At 32.9% G+C, this 17,934-nt stretch overlaps 4 protein-coding genes across 7 annotated transcripts; 3 read left to right on the top strand and 1 right to left on the bottom strand.

The window, feature by feature from the left end:
• Positions 1–1,185: 1,185 nt before the first annotated feature.
• Positions 1,186–2,555, bottom strand: LOC17874927. Its single transcript, XM_006280946.2, has 2 exons — positions 1,984–2,555; positions 1,186–1,803 (listed from the first exon to the last, which is right to left on the bottom strand). Exons 1-2 carry the CDS (start codon positions 2,425–2,427, stop codon positions 1,522–1,524), a joined length of 726 nt encoding a protein of 241 aa, XP_006281008.1. The 5' UTR covers positions 2,428–2,555; the 3' UTR covers positions 1,186–1,521.
• A 3,163-nt stretch (positions 2,556–5,718) lies between these two features.
• Positions 5,719–6,220, top strand: LOC17876576. The gene has a single exon (XM_006281305.2). It carries the CDS (start codon positions 5,765–5,767, stop codon positions 6,074–6,076), a length of 312 nt encoding a protein of 103 aa, XP_006281367.1. The 5' UTR covers positions 5,719–5,764; the 3' UTR covers positions 6,077–6,220.
• Positions 6,221–7,390: 1,170 nt separating this feature from the next.
• LOC17874832 (probable zinc transporter 12) lies at positions 7,391–8,729 on the top strand. Its single transcript, XM_006282134.2, has 3 exons — positions 7,391–8,068; positions 8,170–8,319; positions 8,407–8,729. The coding sequence occupies exons 1-3, from the start codon at positions 7,454–7,456 to the stop codon at positions 8,710–8,712; spliced, it is 1,071 nt and encodes a 356-aa protein (XP_006282196.1). The 5' UTR covers positions 7,391–7,453; the 3' UTR covers positions 8,713–8,729.
• Positions 8,730–12,239: 3,510 nt separating this feature from the next.
• On the top strand, positions 12,240–16,463 carry LOC17876295 (MADS-box protein AGL42). 4 transcript variants are annotated; one of them, XM_023784442.1, is made up of 8 exons: positions 12,240–12,515; positions 12,593–12,821; positions 14,087–14,168; positions 14,459–14,520; positions 14,920–15,019; positions 15,512–15,553; positions 15,648–15,689; positions 16,182–16,463. In XM_023784442.1, the coding sequence occupies exons 2-8, from the start codon at positions 12,640–12,642 to the stop codon at positions 16,299–16,301; spliced, it is 630 nt and encodes a 209-aa protein (XP_023640210.1). In that variant the 5' UTR covers positions 12,240–12,515; positions 12,593–12,639; the 3' UTR covers positions 16,302–16,463. The 4 variants fall into 4 exon arrangements, 2 of the variants coding, with proteins under 2 accessions (XP_023640210.1, XP_006281112.1); XM_006281050.2 differs by having other exon boundaries at positions 14,920–15,004; XR_002834315.1 differs by lacking the exons at positions 14,459–14,520; positions 16,182–16,463.
• Positions 16,464–17,934: the final 1,471 nt, after the last annotated feature.

Raw genomic sequence — 17,934 nt, forward strand, 5'->3', positions numbered from 1 at the left:
TTTTTCAGGAAAAGTATCTTAGGAATGAGTATTGACTTTGGGATTTAGATTCTAAAACGAGAAAACGAATCAAATAGTTAAACGTGAAAGCAAATATAAAAAAAAAAATACGTGCGTTGGGTTTTGGGGGGGGGAATAACATGACAACACGATGATTTTACAGCCTCACGTTCATTGTCAATGCGCGTGTGAACGAAGGAGGGGATTGAGAGAACTGGTCCCCAAAATTGTTGGGAGGAAGTTTCCTATCGATTGAAACTGTAGTTATTACTAATGTATAGTTTGTTTAACTATCTGTTCTGTCCTGAGAAAACTACACCAATCCCCGCCAAAATCAAATTAAAACAAAAAAAAGGTCAAAAACAAATCAGGGGATTTTCAGATTTGTTGTAGTTGCCATCAATCAGAAATACTATTACTCAGTTTACACACAAAAAAATCGTAATTATCATTGTACTTATTAAGTATTTGATTAAAATCCTAGAAGGCTAGAACGAACGACATATTAGAAGAAGAGAAGGAAATCTTTTCTTGAAACGTATCAAGACATATGATATTATGTTTGCACGTGGTGGTAATTAGTGTGTTAGGCCAGAGTTTTTTCCGTTGATTTCTGAGTACGAGGAAGATTTTATTCCATTTTCCCAAACTCTTTAGTATCTTTTGGTAACAAATTACACCTATAAGGCCATAATTATCGGTATATCTTCGAGGGGCTTATGAAATTATTTAAAGTCCAAAAAATGAAAACAGTACAATTGTAAGATGCATCCGCTTGTTGGGTAAGAAGCTTTTGGACTCGAGTCTTATCCCACGTGGCGCAACCTGATAAATTAAAAAATTGAGTTAACAAAACAATTATTAACAAAACACCTATAAGTAACTTCATTTTTTTTTTTTTTTTGAAATTATTCAACCAATACTATATGCTATGTGCATGAAACACGGGCAAACTGTAGGTGGAACCTTAAAGGCAAACACCGCAAACTGGCAATAAAAAAAAGAACAAAATTATGCATTGCTTTAGTACTAAACTAAAGGAACAATTAAATAAGGTCAAACTCTTCTTCATTTTTTTAAGCAAAAACTCTTATTTTGGTTCATTTTTGAAATCACATATCTTTCTTGGAGCATACTAAAACAAAAAAAAACAAAAAAAAAGAAGTCGACAGAAGACAAGTCATGTACAGTATTCAATCTACTTTCAAACACAAAGTATCATCCATTATTCAAATAACAAGGTCGGTCAAATAAAACAACATATTTGGTAATCACATTTTCAGGAACAAACAAGTGTTCAGATATGTGTCAAACTCGCACTTATTTCTTCAACCTGCAATTTTGTTTTCCCCATTATCTCTTGCTATTCGTTTTCTCTAGACTGCACTCTTGGGGTCACCCATCCATAACAATGTTTCATAATTCAAAAATCTCCCACAGTTATCTAAGAAGAAACATACTAATATTAAGTTTAAGCAAACACTTAAATCAACTTTTACTTCAAAACTCAAATAATTAAGCTCAAGACTGAGGATCAGAGACTGAAATAACAGCTTGTAGATCGGCGAGACACTCCGCCGGAAGAGAGAGGAACGTGTTCATAAAAAAGTCCTCCACGGTCTCAACTCTTGCGACGCCGACGAGTCTACACTTCCCTTCTTTATCCATCCGCTCTCCTCTCCCACTCTTTCTTTCTCCTCTCGATTCCTCCGTCGTCAACACCGTTTTCACCATCAGCCCCGGAGCTCTGTATATCCCTCCTCCCGCCGTGAAAAAGAACCTCGCTTCGAAGTCTAGTTCCACCTTCATTACAAACAAATCCATCCAACCCACGTCAAAACAAAAAGAAGAAGAAAAAACAGAGGATTTATCTTAACAAGACCTAAAAACAGAGGATTTATCTTAACAAGAACTAAGACAGAGGATTTATCAAAAATGACAAGAACTGAAAAAAACAGAGGATTTTATGAAATTTTGTTTCACCTTCCCGGAATCTTGGTCGATAGTTCCTTGGAAAAACTCCGGTGAAATATCGATTTTTAGAAACGGTGGCAGTGGTAAGCCGAGAAATGTAGTGGTTTGGCTAGTCAGAGGAGGAATATACAGAGTTGCCACATTGAAACAAACAGACAACAATCCAGAGCTAGATGCTCTGTTTTCATCCATCTTTTGAGCGGTTCCGGTGCCGGAGCCGCCTTGAGGAGAGTATTCGAAATCGGGATACCTTGAGATGCCAAGCTTACCTGTTCCAATGGTTTTGAAGCTGACACTGTAGAGATCACTGGGGAGCTGTGTTGTGTTGAGTTTCGGGTTTAGTGAATTCGAAACTAGTTTGATTTGGTTTTGGGATTTGTGGTTAATGTATCTTTTTGGAGATTTGAGGTAGATTGTTGTTGTTGTTAATGGGTTTATTTTCGTTGAAGCCATCTTTCTCACTATTATCACTTTGATTTTTGTTGTTGTTTTTCTTTTTTTTTTTGCTTGAATCAGTTTTGATTGAAGAAAGCATAAATCTTATCGTCAGCTAGTTTTTTTTTTGTGTGGCTAGTTTTCTTATGTATATCCTTCACCTCGTAAGTCTACAATTAATTATAGGACTAACAAGAATGTGTGTATGTATCATCGTATAACCCAACGGGCTAAAAGAAGATTTGTATTTGTATACATGGGCTCAAATGCACATTATAGAGATTATGGGTCAATTACATCTATTTTATTTTTGGGCTAAGGATCTCTCTCATATGATGTGAGACACTGAGACTTGTGGTTTAGTCAGCCGGGTTTATCTCTCTCATAAGTTATAACGTTACGTTTGGGCCACAAGCAACTTGACACAACAACGGATGATTGGGCCAAAGGCCCATCTGATTTGGTCATGCAAGGCATGTTTTCAAGTGAGTCTCTCTCCACTATCCTGCATCCACTTAAACCTAAACACCCAACTTATGTTTTAATTTTTAAAAGAAAAAAAAAACACCAAGATATCTTAATTTATAAATGACCCATAAGAACAGAAACATGTGTAAAAACTTTACTAATAAAAGTCTTTTATATCTAAAAGTCTTCTCTTAATTACTGTATGTGGGTTTTATATTTGGAGATTCAGGATAGCCAATTTTACACGAGAGTTGAATATGTCATATTAACTAAAACTTTTACACCGCGATCATGAGTATTTCATTTCTCATTTTTTCGTTTGCGATCACATATTTTGTAATTTTCGACTGGATATTATTTCATAAGGTAATATTAAATTAGTGTGGACTATATTTTCGTAGTTTTTACTGTTTATAGCCGTAATACAGTTTCATGGTTTTGTCTTGTTTGAGGGCACCAAAGTCTTAGGGCGGCCGGCTCATAAAAAAAACACATCAATAACTCTTTTAATCAACCAACTTAACCAACACACCAATAACTCTTTTTTACATAGGTAGTTCACATGGTCGAATGATTGACTTTGTAAATGAGAAACATTTCAAACTTTAGTTAGTATTCGTGTTTTTCGTTGGGAGGAAACTAATTTAGTCTACAGTCGACGGAGACGCATGGACTTTTTCCCCCAAATTTTCAGATAACCAAAACAGATGATTAATGATTGTATTGTATCATTCAAAACTCCCCCGGCTAATAAATTGTATAGTAGTATTATAATGAAAGCCGATATAATGGGATGTCAAAATAATATAATGGACGGTTGGACATTATTAACTTGTCTAAAACTCATACAAAAAGAAACCACAACCATATTTTTAAAAATCATATATTCGATGATATACAGTTTTATAAACCTTTCGTGCGTAAATATGTGCGTATGTGAAGCACTTATTGGATGCTTATAATAAGAAGTAAGACTTTTGGCCTTTGTGGAAAACATATAAACCTATAGAATTGGGACTGCTTTTTTTAGAATGTGGACCGATCTGACTTTGTCATACTCATTTTCCGCACGCCATTAACGATAAAAGATTCCCATTTGTATTTTTCGTCGTTCAATTTTGTCTAATCTCAGCCATATACTTTCACTAACACCATATTCCCTTATCAAAGTGTACATCAACACGATGTACTAATCAAGTATCTAACTAAAAAAAAAATTTGCACAAAAAGATTAAAAAAATAAAGAAGTCATGTGCTTTCACACCGTTTTGGAAGTTTGTAAACAATCTTTTGGGTTTTTCCAACACAGCATCCTAACCAAAAATGTACTTATATATGCTAAACGAAAACGATTATATCGTTTAAAAATACAGTAGATGTATCAGATCCCACCATCTGTTATGTATGTATTTGGATAGATGATTCTTTTTCACTTTTGTTTTGTAAGGTTTTTACAACGTACTTCTTACGTTAATTGCTGAAATAGGATCAAGATTAGGAATAAATGACTCTGCTACGCATTTATCACTCTATGGAAATTCAAATAGATGCTACGGGGATAGGGATGCATCTTTCTTCAAACTTATCAAAACGTATAGGTTACTTAGTTTGCTCACCCATCTTCAATGATTCATAATAAAATTTTAATTTAATAAAGTACTATGCAAATAAAAAAGCTAGTTGAACAATGTCAATCCATTATGGTATGGTATGGTATATACACGACAGGACAACCGATACGATGACAATTGCTTCGAATTGTTTTTATCCAAAACGTATGAATAATAGAATCGATAGATAACACGTTGACAAAAAAAAAATGATAACTTTTTGTAACGAATTATTGAGTAATTTGTAATTTGAGAATTTGAAGATTAATATTTTGAGGTTAATTAAGTAATAAAAAGAGGTAGTTGGAACGTTGGCTTTTGTGGAACCACAATAACTTACGTGTCTTTAAACGGCGGCTATTCTCGAAGGCTACGTTTCTTTTAGACCACATTCTACATTCTCCTTTGTTAATACGATATCCTAATCTTTTTTCTTGTGACATAATCTTTTTGAAAGAACATTATATACTCCGAAAGTTATATGTGTGGTACTTTAATTAAAATTATAGATATTTGGTGTAGAAATATTATAATCCATTGGTCAACTATAAACTCTAATATTATTTTTAAGATAAATATCTATCTAAAATAAACAAAATATATATTATCACCAGAAAAATAAACAAAAATATATATATTTTCAATATCTTAACTAGTACTAAAAGAGGAGTTCATAGATATTCTAAAAATTACTCTATTATATTCTTTTAAAAAAATCATTGCATGTCATCTCTACAATGGCTCTTCCATTCATTATTTAAGAGTTTCAATATTCTCTATTTTTTTTTCTTCTCTTTGTACTAATTTTTTTTGGCCTGTGAAATGTTAGTATTCCCTATCATAATTCTCCATATCTCTGCTTATTTCTATTTTCCTAGTTTAACTTTTCATAGTATTTTAGAAAATTGCTATTTGGCTATAGCTTTTTAATGAGATTCATTTAATCTTATACAATGACATCGAAAAATATCATTAATTTTTTTTATAAAAAAAGGAACAAAATAATAAGGATCATAGGTAAAGAAGAAAGTGCTAAAATCTCCTTTAGTGAGTCACAACCGTTGACCTGCACCACAGGCATAAGAGACCAAGTCTCTCTAATAACCCAACCAACACAACACAACACCTCTAACCCCAAAAGACGAAACAACCCTCACTTCCATTTCCCAATACTATATAACAACTCAGAGGCATGTCATAATAACTCAATTTATTATTATTATTCATTATCTATCAAACGAGAGAAAATTCCAAGAGTTGTTTTATAATTCAGAGACATGGTAAGAGGTTCAAGAACAGGTTCTTCAGACATGAGCGCTTGGTGTTCTGCTGTTGTGTTGTTGTCTTTGATACTTTTGTTATCCGTTCGTGAGAACAACGCTTCTAACTCGATCAGAGGTTCTCAATTCTCAGCGAAGCCTTGCGAGGAGATTTACGTCGTCGGAGAAGGTGAGACGCTTCACACCATCGGAGATAAATGCGGCGACCCGTTTATAGTTGAGCGAAACCCTCATATCCATGACCCTGATGATGTCTTTCCTGGTCTTGTCCTCAAAATTGCACCTTTTTACTTCTCCAGAAAATTGTAAGAAATATTAACAAATATATACGTTTTTTACTTTTTTTTTTTCTCTTTTAATTTTGTTTGAAGCATACTTTTTCCTATGTAAAGTATGGATTTATGTATATACTAAAAGGATTCCATAATAAATAACACAGAGATTTCAAAGAAACAGAGCAAAAACAGAGTATATTGTGAGTTGCTTATTCATGTATTTCTGAGGGCTTTATATGTTTCGTTTTATAACTTTTAGGTGCACATAGTACGCATTGGTAAGTTTCGGGATTAGGGTTGTAAAATTGATGGTCTAAAATAATAATAGTTTGCTGATTAATGCAATAACAAAACGCCAAATTAGAAAATAGGTCAACGACTTTGGACTACAGTAAATTCCAAATAGTAACTTGATTAGTTGATAAACTGTGCTTTATTATGTGATTTACGCCTAAGAAATCTAAAAAAGAATACGAAGTTGATTGTACGAATGATTAAATGATGATGATACTGTAATTGGCCAAGAACGGAAGAGTAGCATAAACAAGAAGAGAGTACGACGTTCGATCAAACTAAGTTGTGACTTGTGTATGAGCTTTCTCATATTACAACCCAAAACGAAAGCTCGATGAAAGTCTCCCAAATTCATGCCCTTCCCAATCCCAATCCATATCAGCTATTGCATAATCAAATGTCGATTACTTTCAAATCCTAAGATATGGTTTCACTCACTAATTAGTAAGTTTACAGGATATGATAACATTACTTTGGAAATTTATATGATGTTGCTTGTAGTAATACGTACTAATCAGAAACTTACGAGTTTGACATCTCACCTAAGTTTTACTTGATACCCTATCTCACTTCTCACACACGTATGTATTAGTATCTCAACTTTATACAGTAGTATCATCTCAACGTTTGACTCATTCTGCCGTTACAAACATATAAATATTATCGAAATATGCTAGTCAAAAATTACTATATTTTTCAATACAGAATTACCAAAATTATCTCCAACTGTAATTTTTGCTTTGCTTTTTTTTTTCTTCAACGTTTTGCAATAAATACAGTTTCCAGAAACTCATAACTACTACACACCTAGACTAATTATGTCGCCATCTCCGAAAACTACTGGTTCTAATTTCAAATAAAAATTTTCCAAAATAAAACTTAAAAAGAACATTATTACTATGCATGTCGACATAATTCCCAAAGAATTACACAAAGTCAATATCTTTAGGGTGTTAACCTACATCAAACGAAATTCAATATTCCCAAAAACCTCTGTAAACAAGAACCTCTTATATATAAGCAATGTGAGTTGTTCACTGTTACAAACCTCACCATCAAAGCCACAAAGGAAGACCAAAAAGAAAACAGAAACCCTAACTTTTTCCAAAAGCCAACGATGGGTAGATTCCAAAAAACCCTAGTTTGTGCTTTTGTTCTCTGCTTGGTTATTCTACCTCTTCTAGTCTCAGCGGCGGAGGAAGAAAACGAATGTGGCGGATCCAATGGTGGAGGCTCTGCTGCGGCAAAAGCATCAGTTCTTAAATACAAGATCATAGCTTTTGTTTCCATCCTATTAGCTGGAGTAATTGGGGTCTCTTTACCTATTTTTGGCCTCAATTCAGAGACCAATATCTTCATGTATGTGAAAGCCTTTGCCGCGGGAGTAATCCTAGCCACTGGTTTTGTCCACATTCTTCCCGACGCTACCGAGAGTCTCACTAGTCCGTGCCTTGGAGAAGAGCCACCGTGGGGAGATTTTCCGATGACGGGACTTGTCGCTATGGCTGCCTCAATCTTGACAATGTTGATCGAGTCTTTTGCTTCCGGGTATTTCAACAGATCTCGGTCGGGGAAGGAGGGTAAGACTTTGCCGGTGAGTACAGGCGGAGATAAGGAGGAACATTTTCAGGTTGACTCTGCTCATACTCATGCCTCACAAGGACATTCTCATGGCTCTCTTCTCGTTCCCCAAGATGATCACATTGATATGAGGAAAAAGATTGTAACTCAAGTAAGTTAAAAAATCATCCAAAATCCATTATTTTTGAACATTCTCGATATTGAGATAAATCTTTATTATTGACTTGTTCTTTATATTACTTATGGTGATAGGTACTGGAGTTGGGGATTATGGTTCACTCAGTGATAATAGGAATATCTCTGGGAGTATCTCCAAGTGTCAGCACAATAAAGCCTCTCATAGCTGCAATTACCTTCCATCAATTGTTTGAAGGTTTTGGTCTTGGAGGCTGCATCTCTGAGGTAAACTTCAATTTCATATTCTCTTACCTTTCATATGATTATATCAGCTGAGGAGATAAATTTACATGTATTTGTGTGTACGTGCAGGCAAAGTTTAAAGTAAAGAAAATTTGGGTTATGTTGGTGTTCTTTGCACTCACGGCACCAGTAGGGATTGGAATCGGTATTGGAGTGGCGGAGACTTACAATGAGAATAGCCCCATGGCCCTAAAAGTGTCCGGTTTTCTCAACGCTGCAGCCGCTGGAATCTTGATTTACATGGCCCTTGTTGATTTGGTAGCTCCACTTTTTATGAACCACAAAGCTCAGAGTAGTATGAAGATACAAGTCTTTTGTAGCTTATCCCTTGTTCTTGGTGCTGGTTTGATGTCGCTTTTAGCTATTTGGGCTTGAATAGATTTTTTGTTAGAAGAAACAAATAATTATTGGATTTTGATACAATGAGATTTGATACATTGCATTCTCTTAAGTAAGTTATTAGGGACAAAAAAAAAAGAAGCAAATCACTCCACAACCTAGGAAAACAGGACATAAGAACGAGATTTGCCAACAGTTAAAAACTGGATAACTTTGTAATGAATATGACACTCTCACAAGTCACAAGTTTGGCTCTTCACAAAAGCATAAACCAAGAGATCAAATTCTTATCAAAACGATCCGTTTTCATCTTCTGGATATTCATGGAATAACCCCTTCAAACCGGATATGCCAATTTACTAGTTTTTATTCCAATTCTTCCACCAGTCTACATTTTAATTTTTTTGAGATTTTTTGAGAAAAGCCTAGATTCTTTTTTTTTTTTATTTTTTTTTATTTTGAGAAAAGCCATGAATATATGAAAAGCAAAAATGCTTCATTAGTAGAGACATTACATGCCTTTGAACCTGGGTGGGTGAAGAAACATCTTTGAATGGTTTCTTTCACTTCCTTAAGCAGTCTACATTTTTCGTTATCTTGAGTCCAAAAAAAAACTCTAGATTCTTTTGCTTTGTAGCTGACAAAATTATCATGATAGTGCTCGCCGCATATGAAAACATGAATGTATAATACATATGGAAACTAAAATGCTTCAATAGGTATAGACATGCTTTCGAAAAACCTGGGTGGGTAAAAAAGAAAACACATCTTTGAATGGCTTCATTAAGAAGCAAAATAATGAGAGAACATGAGAAGCATCATCATCAAAAGGCGAACACTTGAAAAAGAAGAAAAAATGGAGTTGGATATCCATGGGAATAACCTCATCAAAGCATCTCTCCTTTTCTTTTATTTTTGGTCTCAAATCACTCAAATGTCAAAAAGTCACCATTATTATCAAAACTTGTGTATATATAAACTGATCCATGAGTCCATGAATAAACCAACCAACCTTCTCTCAACGCAAACAAAAAAAGAGAAGAAGACACAGCAATGGAGAAGGAGAAGTTATAACAGTAAGCGGAGAAGTAATAGGGCATCTTTCTATTGGCAGGCGGCTCTGTCGATTTGCCTTTGTTTTTTTTCTTGCGTTTGTTCTTTTGGCTGTTGGCTATGTCACTTGCCAAAGGAGAGTTGCCCTGTCACTGCTTCCGCTTAAACACAAATCTTGAAACCGGTTCTGCTAAATTCCAAGTCTTCCTTTTATACATATCCGAAACAGAGATTGATGAATCTATCAGAGTAAGTAGTTTACACTTTTCACCATATTCCTTATTATGATTTACATTTTCACGTGAAAACACACTTGCATTTCTTGTTCTTCCGGTAAATGTAACAAGAAATCATTTATATGTTGTTCTGTTACTCTAATGCAGAAATTATGTTCCTAATTCAAAGTAAAAGTTCCAAGAACCGGAACCATCTCTCTGGGATTATCGTAGACTAACAAATAATTTCAGAAGCGGAGGTTGGAGGAAAACGCCGCTGACGCAAACCTTCTGCTTAAGTTGGAATCTCTCTCTCTCTCTATCTTAGAGAGGAGATTTTGGGCCTTATTTGTGATCATTTATCTAAATGGGCCTTTGTACTTATTTATTCTTTCATAAAGGCCTTATTGACTTAATTGTATAAAGAAGTACATAATAAGTTAACGAAGAAGCCACGTGAGGAACAGTACTAATGGAAACAAGTGAAACGAATCAGTACAAGACACGTGAGAAAGCCACTGACATGTTATAGTACGATGATGTCGATGCCAATATCGACAGACTGTTTCCTTTTGGCGTGCTCCTCTTTCAATACTGTTTTCTCCACCTCTTTAAAAGAAATTAGGGATAATCTAATGTATAAAAGGAACAAAGTTTAATTTTCTTAATTAGATCATAACCATTAGTCCATTCATATATTGACACCTAGCAGATTCTCCAGTTCATATACGTTATTTTAAATTTCTGTTAACGACTCTGTTCACTAGGAAGGAACTACTACTGGTCATAGTGCCATCCATCATCATACAGCCTCGTACAGTAGTCAAGACTCAAGAATCAATGTCAAATTTCGTGTTCATTATTTTAATAAGAAAATTTCCAGAGAATTTGCTCTAACTTGTGTTGCTTCTGTATATCGAGTTAGTTCTAGCCAACGATAAAGCCCTAAAGATTTTGTTCTAGTGACCATAATCCAAATTAGTCCCAGCATGATGATAACAGCAAAATCTTCCAGCCTCATCAGTCATCATGATGCTTAATTGAAACCATCTTTCCTTTTTCTCTTTTTCACGGCAGTCATGTCTTTCCACGCAGTTTTTGACAAAAACTTAGAAACATTGTTTTATATACGCAGTATGCTTACAATATAATCTTGAAAAAACAAAGATGTACGATAGAAAAACTAGACCAACAACATATATATTTTTGCTATGAGCTTTGTCGGTAAACGGGTTTTGTTATTTTTTAATTCTCGAAATTTTTATTTAATCACTAAACTTGTATGATTAATCTAACTCTATTTAAATAAACTCCCACGCACTAAGCATATATAAGTATACTGTTCTCTTGTAATGGTGACATTTTTGTACATAGTTAGAAATTAAAACCCAAAGAATTATTTTATATTTTAGAGAGTCCAATCGCTCTTTTCTCTCTCCCAAAATTTTCTATTTTAGTGAAGACTTTCCAAAATTCGTATTTCTTTCTTTCCTCGTTAATTTTGCCAAAACAGGGTAAAGAAAATGTTTTATTCGTAGACCACAAGCCACATGGATCCTTTCCTAATGCTTAATATCTTTTTTTTTTTTTTAATAAGTTTTTTTAAAGTTATATTTTGTACGGCCATTATCATTTTTAACCTGCCACGATTGTCTTTTTCCTCAATTATTTATCAAAACGTTGAAATACTATAATCGGTTCACCAGTACAATTATTATGCTCTTTAATTTTCTCCCGTCGTTTTGATCCCAGTATGTTAATAATGTTCATGTTTTTGTTCAGTAGCTTGACCGAGATATATCAAATTAAAATGCTCTTTTAACTATACGTACGTACGCTAGTAACTATTTCCTTCAATTTCTTTTGTATATAGAAGTAAGTTGGTATAAATAATCAAGAAACATAATGCATTTAATATTTCAATAATATCTAAGACAATTCTCTATCCTGAAGTACATAGGATTTATCATTTATGTGACGATGACTTATGGTAATGGTTGAAATCCAGAGGTTAAAAGAAAAAGAAAAAAACTTGTATAATTTCATCTTGCTGACAAATAAACCAATTATCATAGTCAAATATGAGGTTCAGATAAATAAAATAAAATAAAAACAAGAATTATCCTGTTTCTTGTTTTGGCATCTAATTATCCTTATGTATGTGGCGAGGAGAAGATATGGACACAAATAAGAAATATTCTATTACATAATTTTTTTTATTATTATTATTAACAAAAATAAAAAAATAAGAATGGCATCATTTTATTGTGTGACCCATGGACAAAAAGAAAAAGAAATAAAACATTAAGAAACTTGCCCCTTCCTTCTCTCACAGATCATTCTAGGGTTCCTGACAAAAAAAACCAAATACCTTTTCCTCTTTCCATTTTTGTAGGATTTTTAAGCTCTTTCTTCTCCTCCCCATCTGAAAAATCTCTTCTTTGTAATCACTCCAAAAATCTCTTACATTGATGATCTTTTCCTAATTAAGAAGTTCTTGAATTCTAATCTAAACCCTCTCTTCACTTCTTGAATTTTCTCTGCCGACATTTAATTACTCTCTCTTTTCTGGTGAGATCCCTCTTTATTTATGACCCTGGGGTTATGTTGACCGGTCACTGGCTGATTTAGGGTTTCAATCTCTACAGATCTTGTGACAGGCACACGAAAAGAAAAGGGTCAAAAGAGAAGAAAAATGGTGAGAGGAAAGATAGAGATGAAGAAAATAGAAAACGCGACGAGTAGACAAGTGACTTTCTCGAAAAGAAGAAATGGTTTGTTGAAGAAAGCTTATGAACTCTCAGTACTCTGTGATGCTCAAGTCTCCCTCATCATCTTCTCTCAGAGAGGACGGCTTTATGAATTCTCAAGCTCTGAGTATGTCTTCTTTGATTTCCTTCTTGATTCTTCATTTAATTTCAATATTCTTTTACTTTTTCAGTACTTTGTTTTGGGGTTTATTAGGCTTTTAGGTCATGTGTTTGTGTCTGGTCTGATTATTTTTTTTCTGAATCGTAATTGACTAAAGCGACCTTATTAGATTTTGGTACTTGAGAGATTCGATCCCTGTCTGAATCCTAAAGATTTCTTTCTTCTCTTCCCCATATTAATATAATTTTAGTTTTCTATGTTTATAAATTATAATATTTCATTGGTTAGAAGTCTATACAGACAAACTCCTTTTCTCTGATCTACCTGAACTTTTCCATCCAAACTAAATGGTGAGGGTAATTATATATACTGATATATTAGTGTGTCTAGGGTTTCCAAATTCTTGAAAGTATGAACAGAAAACAACATTGGAACTAGCTCTAAATGGGACTTACACTATCATTTAGATGATAATTAAGTGTGATCCGTACCAAGTTGCACATATTTTTACCCATCATTTTGGTGATAATATTAAAAAAAAAAAGTTTACTTTTTCGGTTGTGTACTATCGTTTTTGGTTTTCGCCATGTCTTTATTTGGGCTCTACTTTTGTAGCTATAGTAATTATACTTGCTCATCTTCTTTGTTTGATTCAGGTGTGCAGTCCATATCCGTACATAGTTCCCTGTCTATATAATGTATATATATGCCTGGATTTATACTTGTGACTTGTGAGTATAGTACACTACTAATTATTAACTATATATAAGAAGAAAAAGCAATCTAAGATTAAAACGCATCTCATTTGATGTTCAACACATTTACATCTTTAAGCTGGTGCTATAGTCAATGTTGGATTCGAGTAGCTACAAAGTTGTGATAATTTTTCTCTGTACTAATAATATATATCGTTCATTATAGTTTTGCAGTTGGTTTTCATGGTTTTAGATTCAATTATTTGTATGTTAGCAAATAAAATTGCCAAAAACAAAACAAAAATGGAGAAGCAAGGCATTGCAATTCATAGGGCATGGGTTTAAATAGTTACCTATAGAGATATTAACCAACAGCTAAAAGATATTATAGTACAATTTTAAAAAGAACTACGAACCAATTCAGTCAAGTAAAATTTTCATATATCTCGTTGCTAGAAAAAAATGTACCTCTTATTTTAAATATACAATAAAACTAGTTTTAGAGATTAATTAAGAAGCAATAAGTACATTAATTAATTCGAATTTCTGAAAAGATATATGTCTATGTTTGATCAGTATGAAGAAGACGATCGAACGCTACCGCAAGTACACAAAAGATCATGAAACCAGCAATCACGACTCAGAAATTTACTTACAGGTTTGTGTGACCAAACAAATTTTTATTTTTGTCTTCATGTTTTCTTAAACCATACATGATGTTGGTTCCTTGACTTTTCATGGCCTAAGAAACCAAATCTTGAGAGATCAACACTACACTGACCGGTCGATGCTATTTTTAGATTTCAATATATAGTCTTCTAGGATCGGATGGTCACAAAGACTCTACGTTCAGCAGTTTATAGTGGCCATATATATATAAAGATATTACATATTGATCTATTTTACTTCTTTTGCATCCTATCATTTCATTTTGTGGGGGAAATGTAGCAATTAAAGCAAGAAGCAAGCCACCTGATAACAAAGATTGACCACCTTGAGTTTCACAAACGGTATATATATCATGTCTTAGACTTTCTTTTTATATCCTTTTTGTTGCTACGTACTTCTCTTAGATTATAAATCTTAATTGTCATTGTTTTACATTTACGTTATTATTTTCGTTTTATATAAACCCATATCATTATAACCTAAAACTTTTTGTCCAAACTATATTTAGTATACGTAATAGACTGTTTGGACGTTTTTGTTAGCATATTTTTAAAAATATTTTATGAAATCTGAAGCTTTTCGGTAAAACACTTCTTCTTTTTTTTTTTTTTTTGAGAGGTTACGATTAATATTTAATAATCAAAGAGCAAACTACACTAACATTAGTAATGTTAATTGATTTCCTCTTGATCTTTGATACCCAAGTTTAGTCATTAACTTTCTTTTGCGTTTGTGTATAGGAGACTGTTGGGACAAGGTATTGCTTCTTGTTCTCTAGAAGAGCTCCAAGAAATCGATAGTCAACTCCAAAGAAGTCTGGGCAAGGTCCGAGAAAGAAAGGTTCTATATATACTTCATCACTATATTGGTTTCTATGACAAAGATGATCGATATAACGCATTAAATATACAACACATGTTGACACGAAGAATCTCCATCTCAATCATCTAGTTATATATAGTTCTCCTCATCATTTAGATATGCATCTTTGCAACGATTAAGACCACCTCCAATGGTAAGCACCCATGATGGGTGTTTACCAATATTTTTATAAAAAATTGTGACAACTTGTAGTTTAAAGTGCTTATGATTTGCTTAAAATCTCAATTTAACCAACAATGCTTAAAATTTTTAGATTGTTTTTGATTATATTCATTATATATAAAAATAAACAACCCATTAAACATTCATTAAACACCTCCATTGGAGATGCTCTAAGAGACTACATTTCTCAATCAGTATACTATAACATTGATCAAGACACATGTGTATTTTACATATAAGTGCTGTTATCATGGAATTGAAGTAAAGTTGGAAAAAAATGTTTTACAGGCTCAGTTGTTCTCGGAGCAGGTGGAGAAGTTAAAAGCAAAGGTTTGACATTTCTTAACATATACATGGTACATACATTTTTATTTTAATTAGCTTTGTATATAAATATGGTGAGAAACTGTCGGTTTTATTTCAGGAGAAACAATTGTTAGACGAGAACGTCAAATTACATCAAAAGGTGATCCATCTTTCTTTCCAGTTCACATACTTTGATATATACCTGTATATATATAATTACATAATTAGAAATATATACTAATACTAGCTCAACTGAAACTTACATATATATGTTATAAATTACTTATGTTTTCAAAATGCTGAAAATATATATTATCCAAAGACCTTTTATTGGTTTTCCCACAAGTGATAGTTCAATTTGAGATATTATATTATTAGTGATCAACATATAGGGCTTTGTTCGGTAAAATTTGGATCTTGCTAGTTCAAGTTGTAAATTTTTGTAATGAAATATACAACTAGTTTATATGGATTTCAAAGTAAGATGTTTTTTTTTTGGATTGGTTTCGTTTACAAAATTTTTGGAATGTGAGAAAAATAAAACAGTATAATCTACGTGTCATTTTTATCCTTTATCATAATTAAAGATAAAAATTAGAAAATGATATGTTGTGTGGGTTGATGAAATTGCAATATATGTTATGATGAACAGAGTGTTATAGAAACATGGAGAGGATCGAATGAACAACAAGAGAAATGCAGAGTAATAGATCTGAATTTGGATGTTCAAACTGATCTATTCATCGGTTTGCCAAATAGACACTGCAGCTAGTACGTACGTAACATATTGTAATATATTTTATGTTTATTTTATTTATCACGAAATTTGCAAAAGCATTCAATAAAGTTGTGAGGGTAATGACTTGTGATAATAACTCTTTATGTAATTCTAGTCCTTACTCGATTAAAAGAGAATTATAGTATATATCTACGTTCAACATTGGTCAGCTATGATATTACTACACTATTCACATTGTAAGTACTGCAGGAAGCTCATATATATTCCGTACTTGGAATGTCTGCTTATCATCATCATCCACGGTCCAAAACCAATACTATTATAATTACGCCGAAGGTTCTATTTTGCAGCATAAATAATAATATAATACATACACCTAACCAAATATAATTCTTGTTCCTGAAATTTAATGGTACATCTATCCCAAAATATAACTATATCAGATTTAATCATACTGGATGTGAAAGTCATATCGGCTATAATTAATTATTCTCATAAACAAAAAAAATAGAACGAACAGAACCAAAATCTAGAATAGAATCTAAGATTAAACAGTACCTCAAGTTAAAGTTACTACAGTAAACTTAATATTCTTTTGCTATTTTTTCAACAAAAAAAAAAACGAAAAGAGAGGTTGATAATGTGCTTTACCGAACATCTCATTCTTACAAGACTACTTTGCACATTGTTTCAAACTTTTAGAATCTCCTAAAGTTTCTTATTAGGAAATGGTTGTTCATCAAGCTCTGGGCTCCAAGCGGCCCAATAAGTACCCAATGGATTAAACTAATATTTTTCTGCCCGGATCTGATACACAGCCAACCACCCACCTTACCCGTCTTTGTTTGAGACTTGAGTGACTCGTTTCGTGTGGGGTAAACTATAATCAGAAATACACATAGAGTCATAGACACATGATATATATAACTTCAGATGATCATTATATTAATAATCTAAACGTATAGGAGATAAATGCACCAGCGCTCACGGTTAGATCATTACATATTCTGCTGTATTTGAATTTTGAAATTTCACTAATAACTTCGACCGTTGCTTCTGTAAGAATATCTCTACTTTATTCATTAAGATACTCTTTATAATTTTTTAAGTATATAAATGGAGAAGAACGTATTAACCTATTATGTAACCGTAGGTTTCGGATGTCGTATATCCTACAGCTATATATATACGAGATGTAGTATACTTTTATGGATCACCAAATTACATATATTTTGATTTTGACTAACTCGTTGTTATACTTCTGGTTGGATAATAATTAAATACTTGTGTGTATGCATAAGATATATATCGAAGAATTTAATTCTCGTACGTTACGTACATAGGTTAGAGGAGCCATGCATATACATATATGTGTGATTCGTTTAAAAATTGTTATAGTCGTTCTAAGACTTTACATAGTATGCTTTCTAACTTTACACTTTTTCCTGATCTTCTGTAAATCCTTTTTTGGTTTTCTGTTTGGACTATTATTATAACCCAATATGTAATTAGTAGCTAGGCACTTCCAATACTTAAACTATAATAAACAAATAAAGTGTTAATTGGAATAAGTATTTTCTCTTTAAACGAAAAGGTTAATTATTCTATTTTCTTAAAAGAGTCGCCTAAAGTGCAATTTCCCTTCATATTGATACAAAATGGACTA

The sequence above is a fragment of the Capsella rubella genome, unplaced genomic scaffold (genome assembly GCF_000375325.1).
Source record: "Capsella rubella cultivar Monte Gargano unplaced genomic scaffold, Caprub1_0 scaffold_8, whole genome shotgun sequence".
Classification (NCBI taxonomy): domain Eukaryota; kingdom Viridiplantae; phylum Streptophyta; class Magnoliopsida; order Brassicales; family Brassicaceae; genus Capsella; species Capsella rubella.

Excerpts from the sequence above, each read along its gene's own strand:
- LOC17874832 (XM_006282134.2), top strand. The coding sequence starts at position 7,454 with ATGGGTAGATTCCAAAAAACCCTAGTTTGTGCTTTTGTTCTCTGCTTG. Across the intron at positions 8,069-8,169 it reads GGAAAAAGATTGTAACTCAA|GTACTGGAGTTGGGGATTAT; the intron begins GTAAGTTAAAAA and ends TTATGGTGATAG. Across the intron at positions 8,320-8,406 it reads TTGGAGGCTGCATCTCTGAG|GCAAAGTTTAAAGTAAAGAA; the intron begins GTAAACTTCAAT and ends GTGTACGTGCAG.
- LOC17874927 (XM_006280946.2), bottom strand. The coding sequence starts at position 2,427 with ATGGCTTCAACGAAAATAAACCCATTAACAACAACAACAATCTACCTC. Across the intron at positions 1,804-1,983 it reads TCGACCAAGATTCCGGGAAG|GTGGAACTAGACTTCGAAGC; the intron begins GTGAAACAAAAT and ends TTTGTAATGAAG.
- LOC17876576 (XM_006281305.2), top strand. The coding sequence starts at position 5,765 with ATGGTAAGAGGTTCAAGAACAGGTTCTTCAGACATGAGCGCTTGGTGT.
- LOC17876295 (XM_023784442.1), top strand. The coding sequence starts at position 12,640 with ATGGTGAGAGGAAAGATAGAGATGAAGAAAATAGAAAACGCGACGAGT. Across the intron at positions 12,822-14,086 it reads TATGAATTCTCAAGCTCTGA|TATGAAGAAGACGATCGAAC; the intron begins GTATGTCTTCTT and ends ATGTTTGATCAG. Across the intron at positions 14,169-14,458 it reads ACTCAGAAATTTACTTACAG|CAATTAAAGCAAGAAGCAAG; the intron begins GTTTGTGTGACC and ends GGGGAAATGTAG.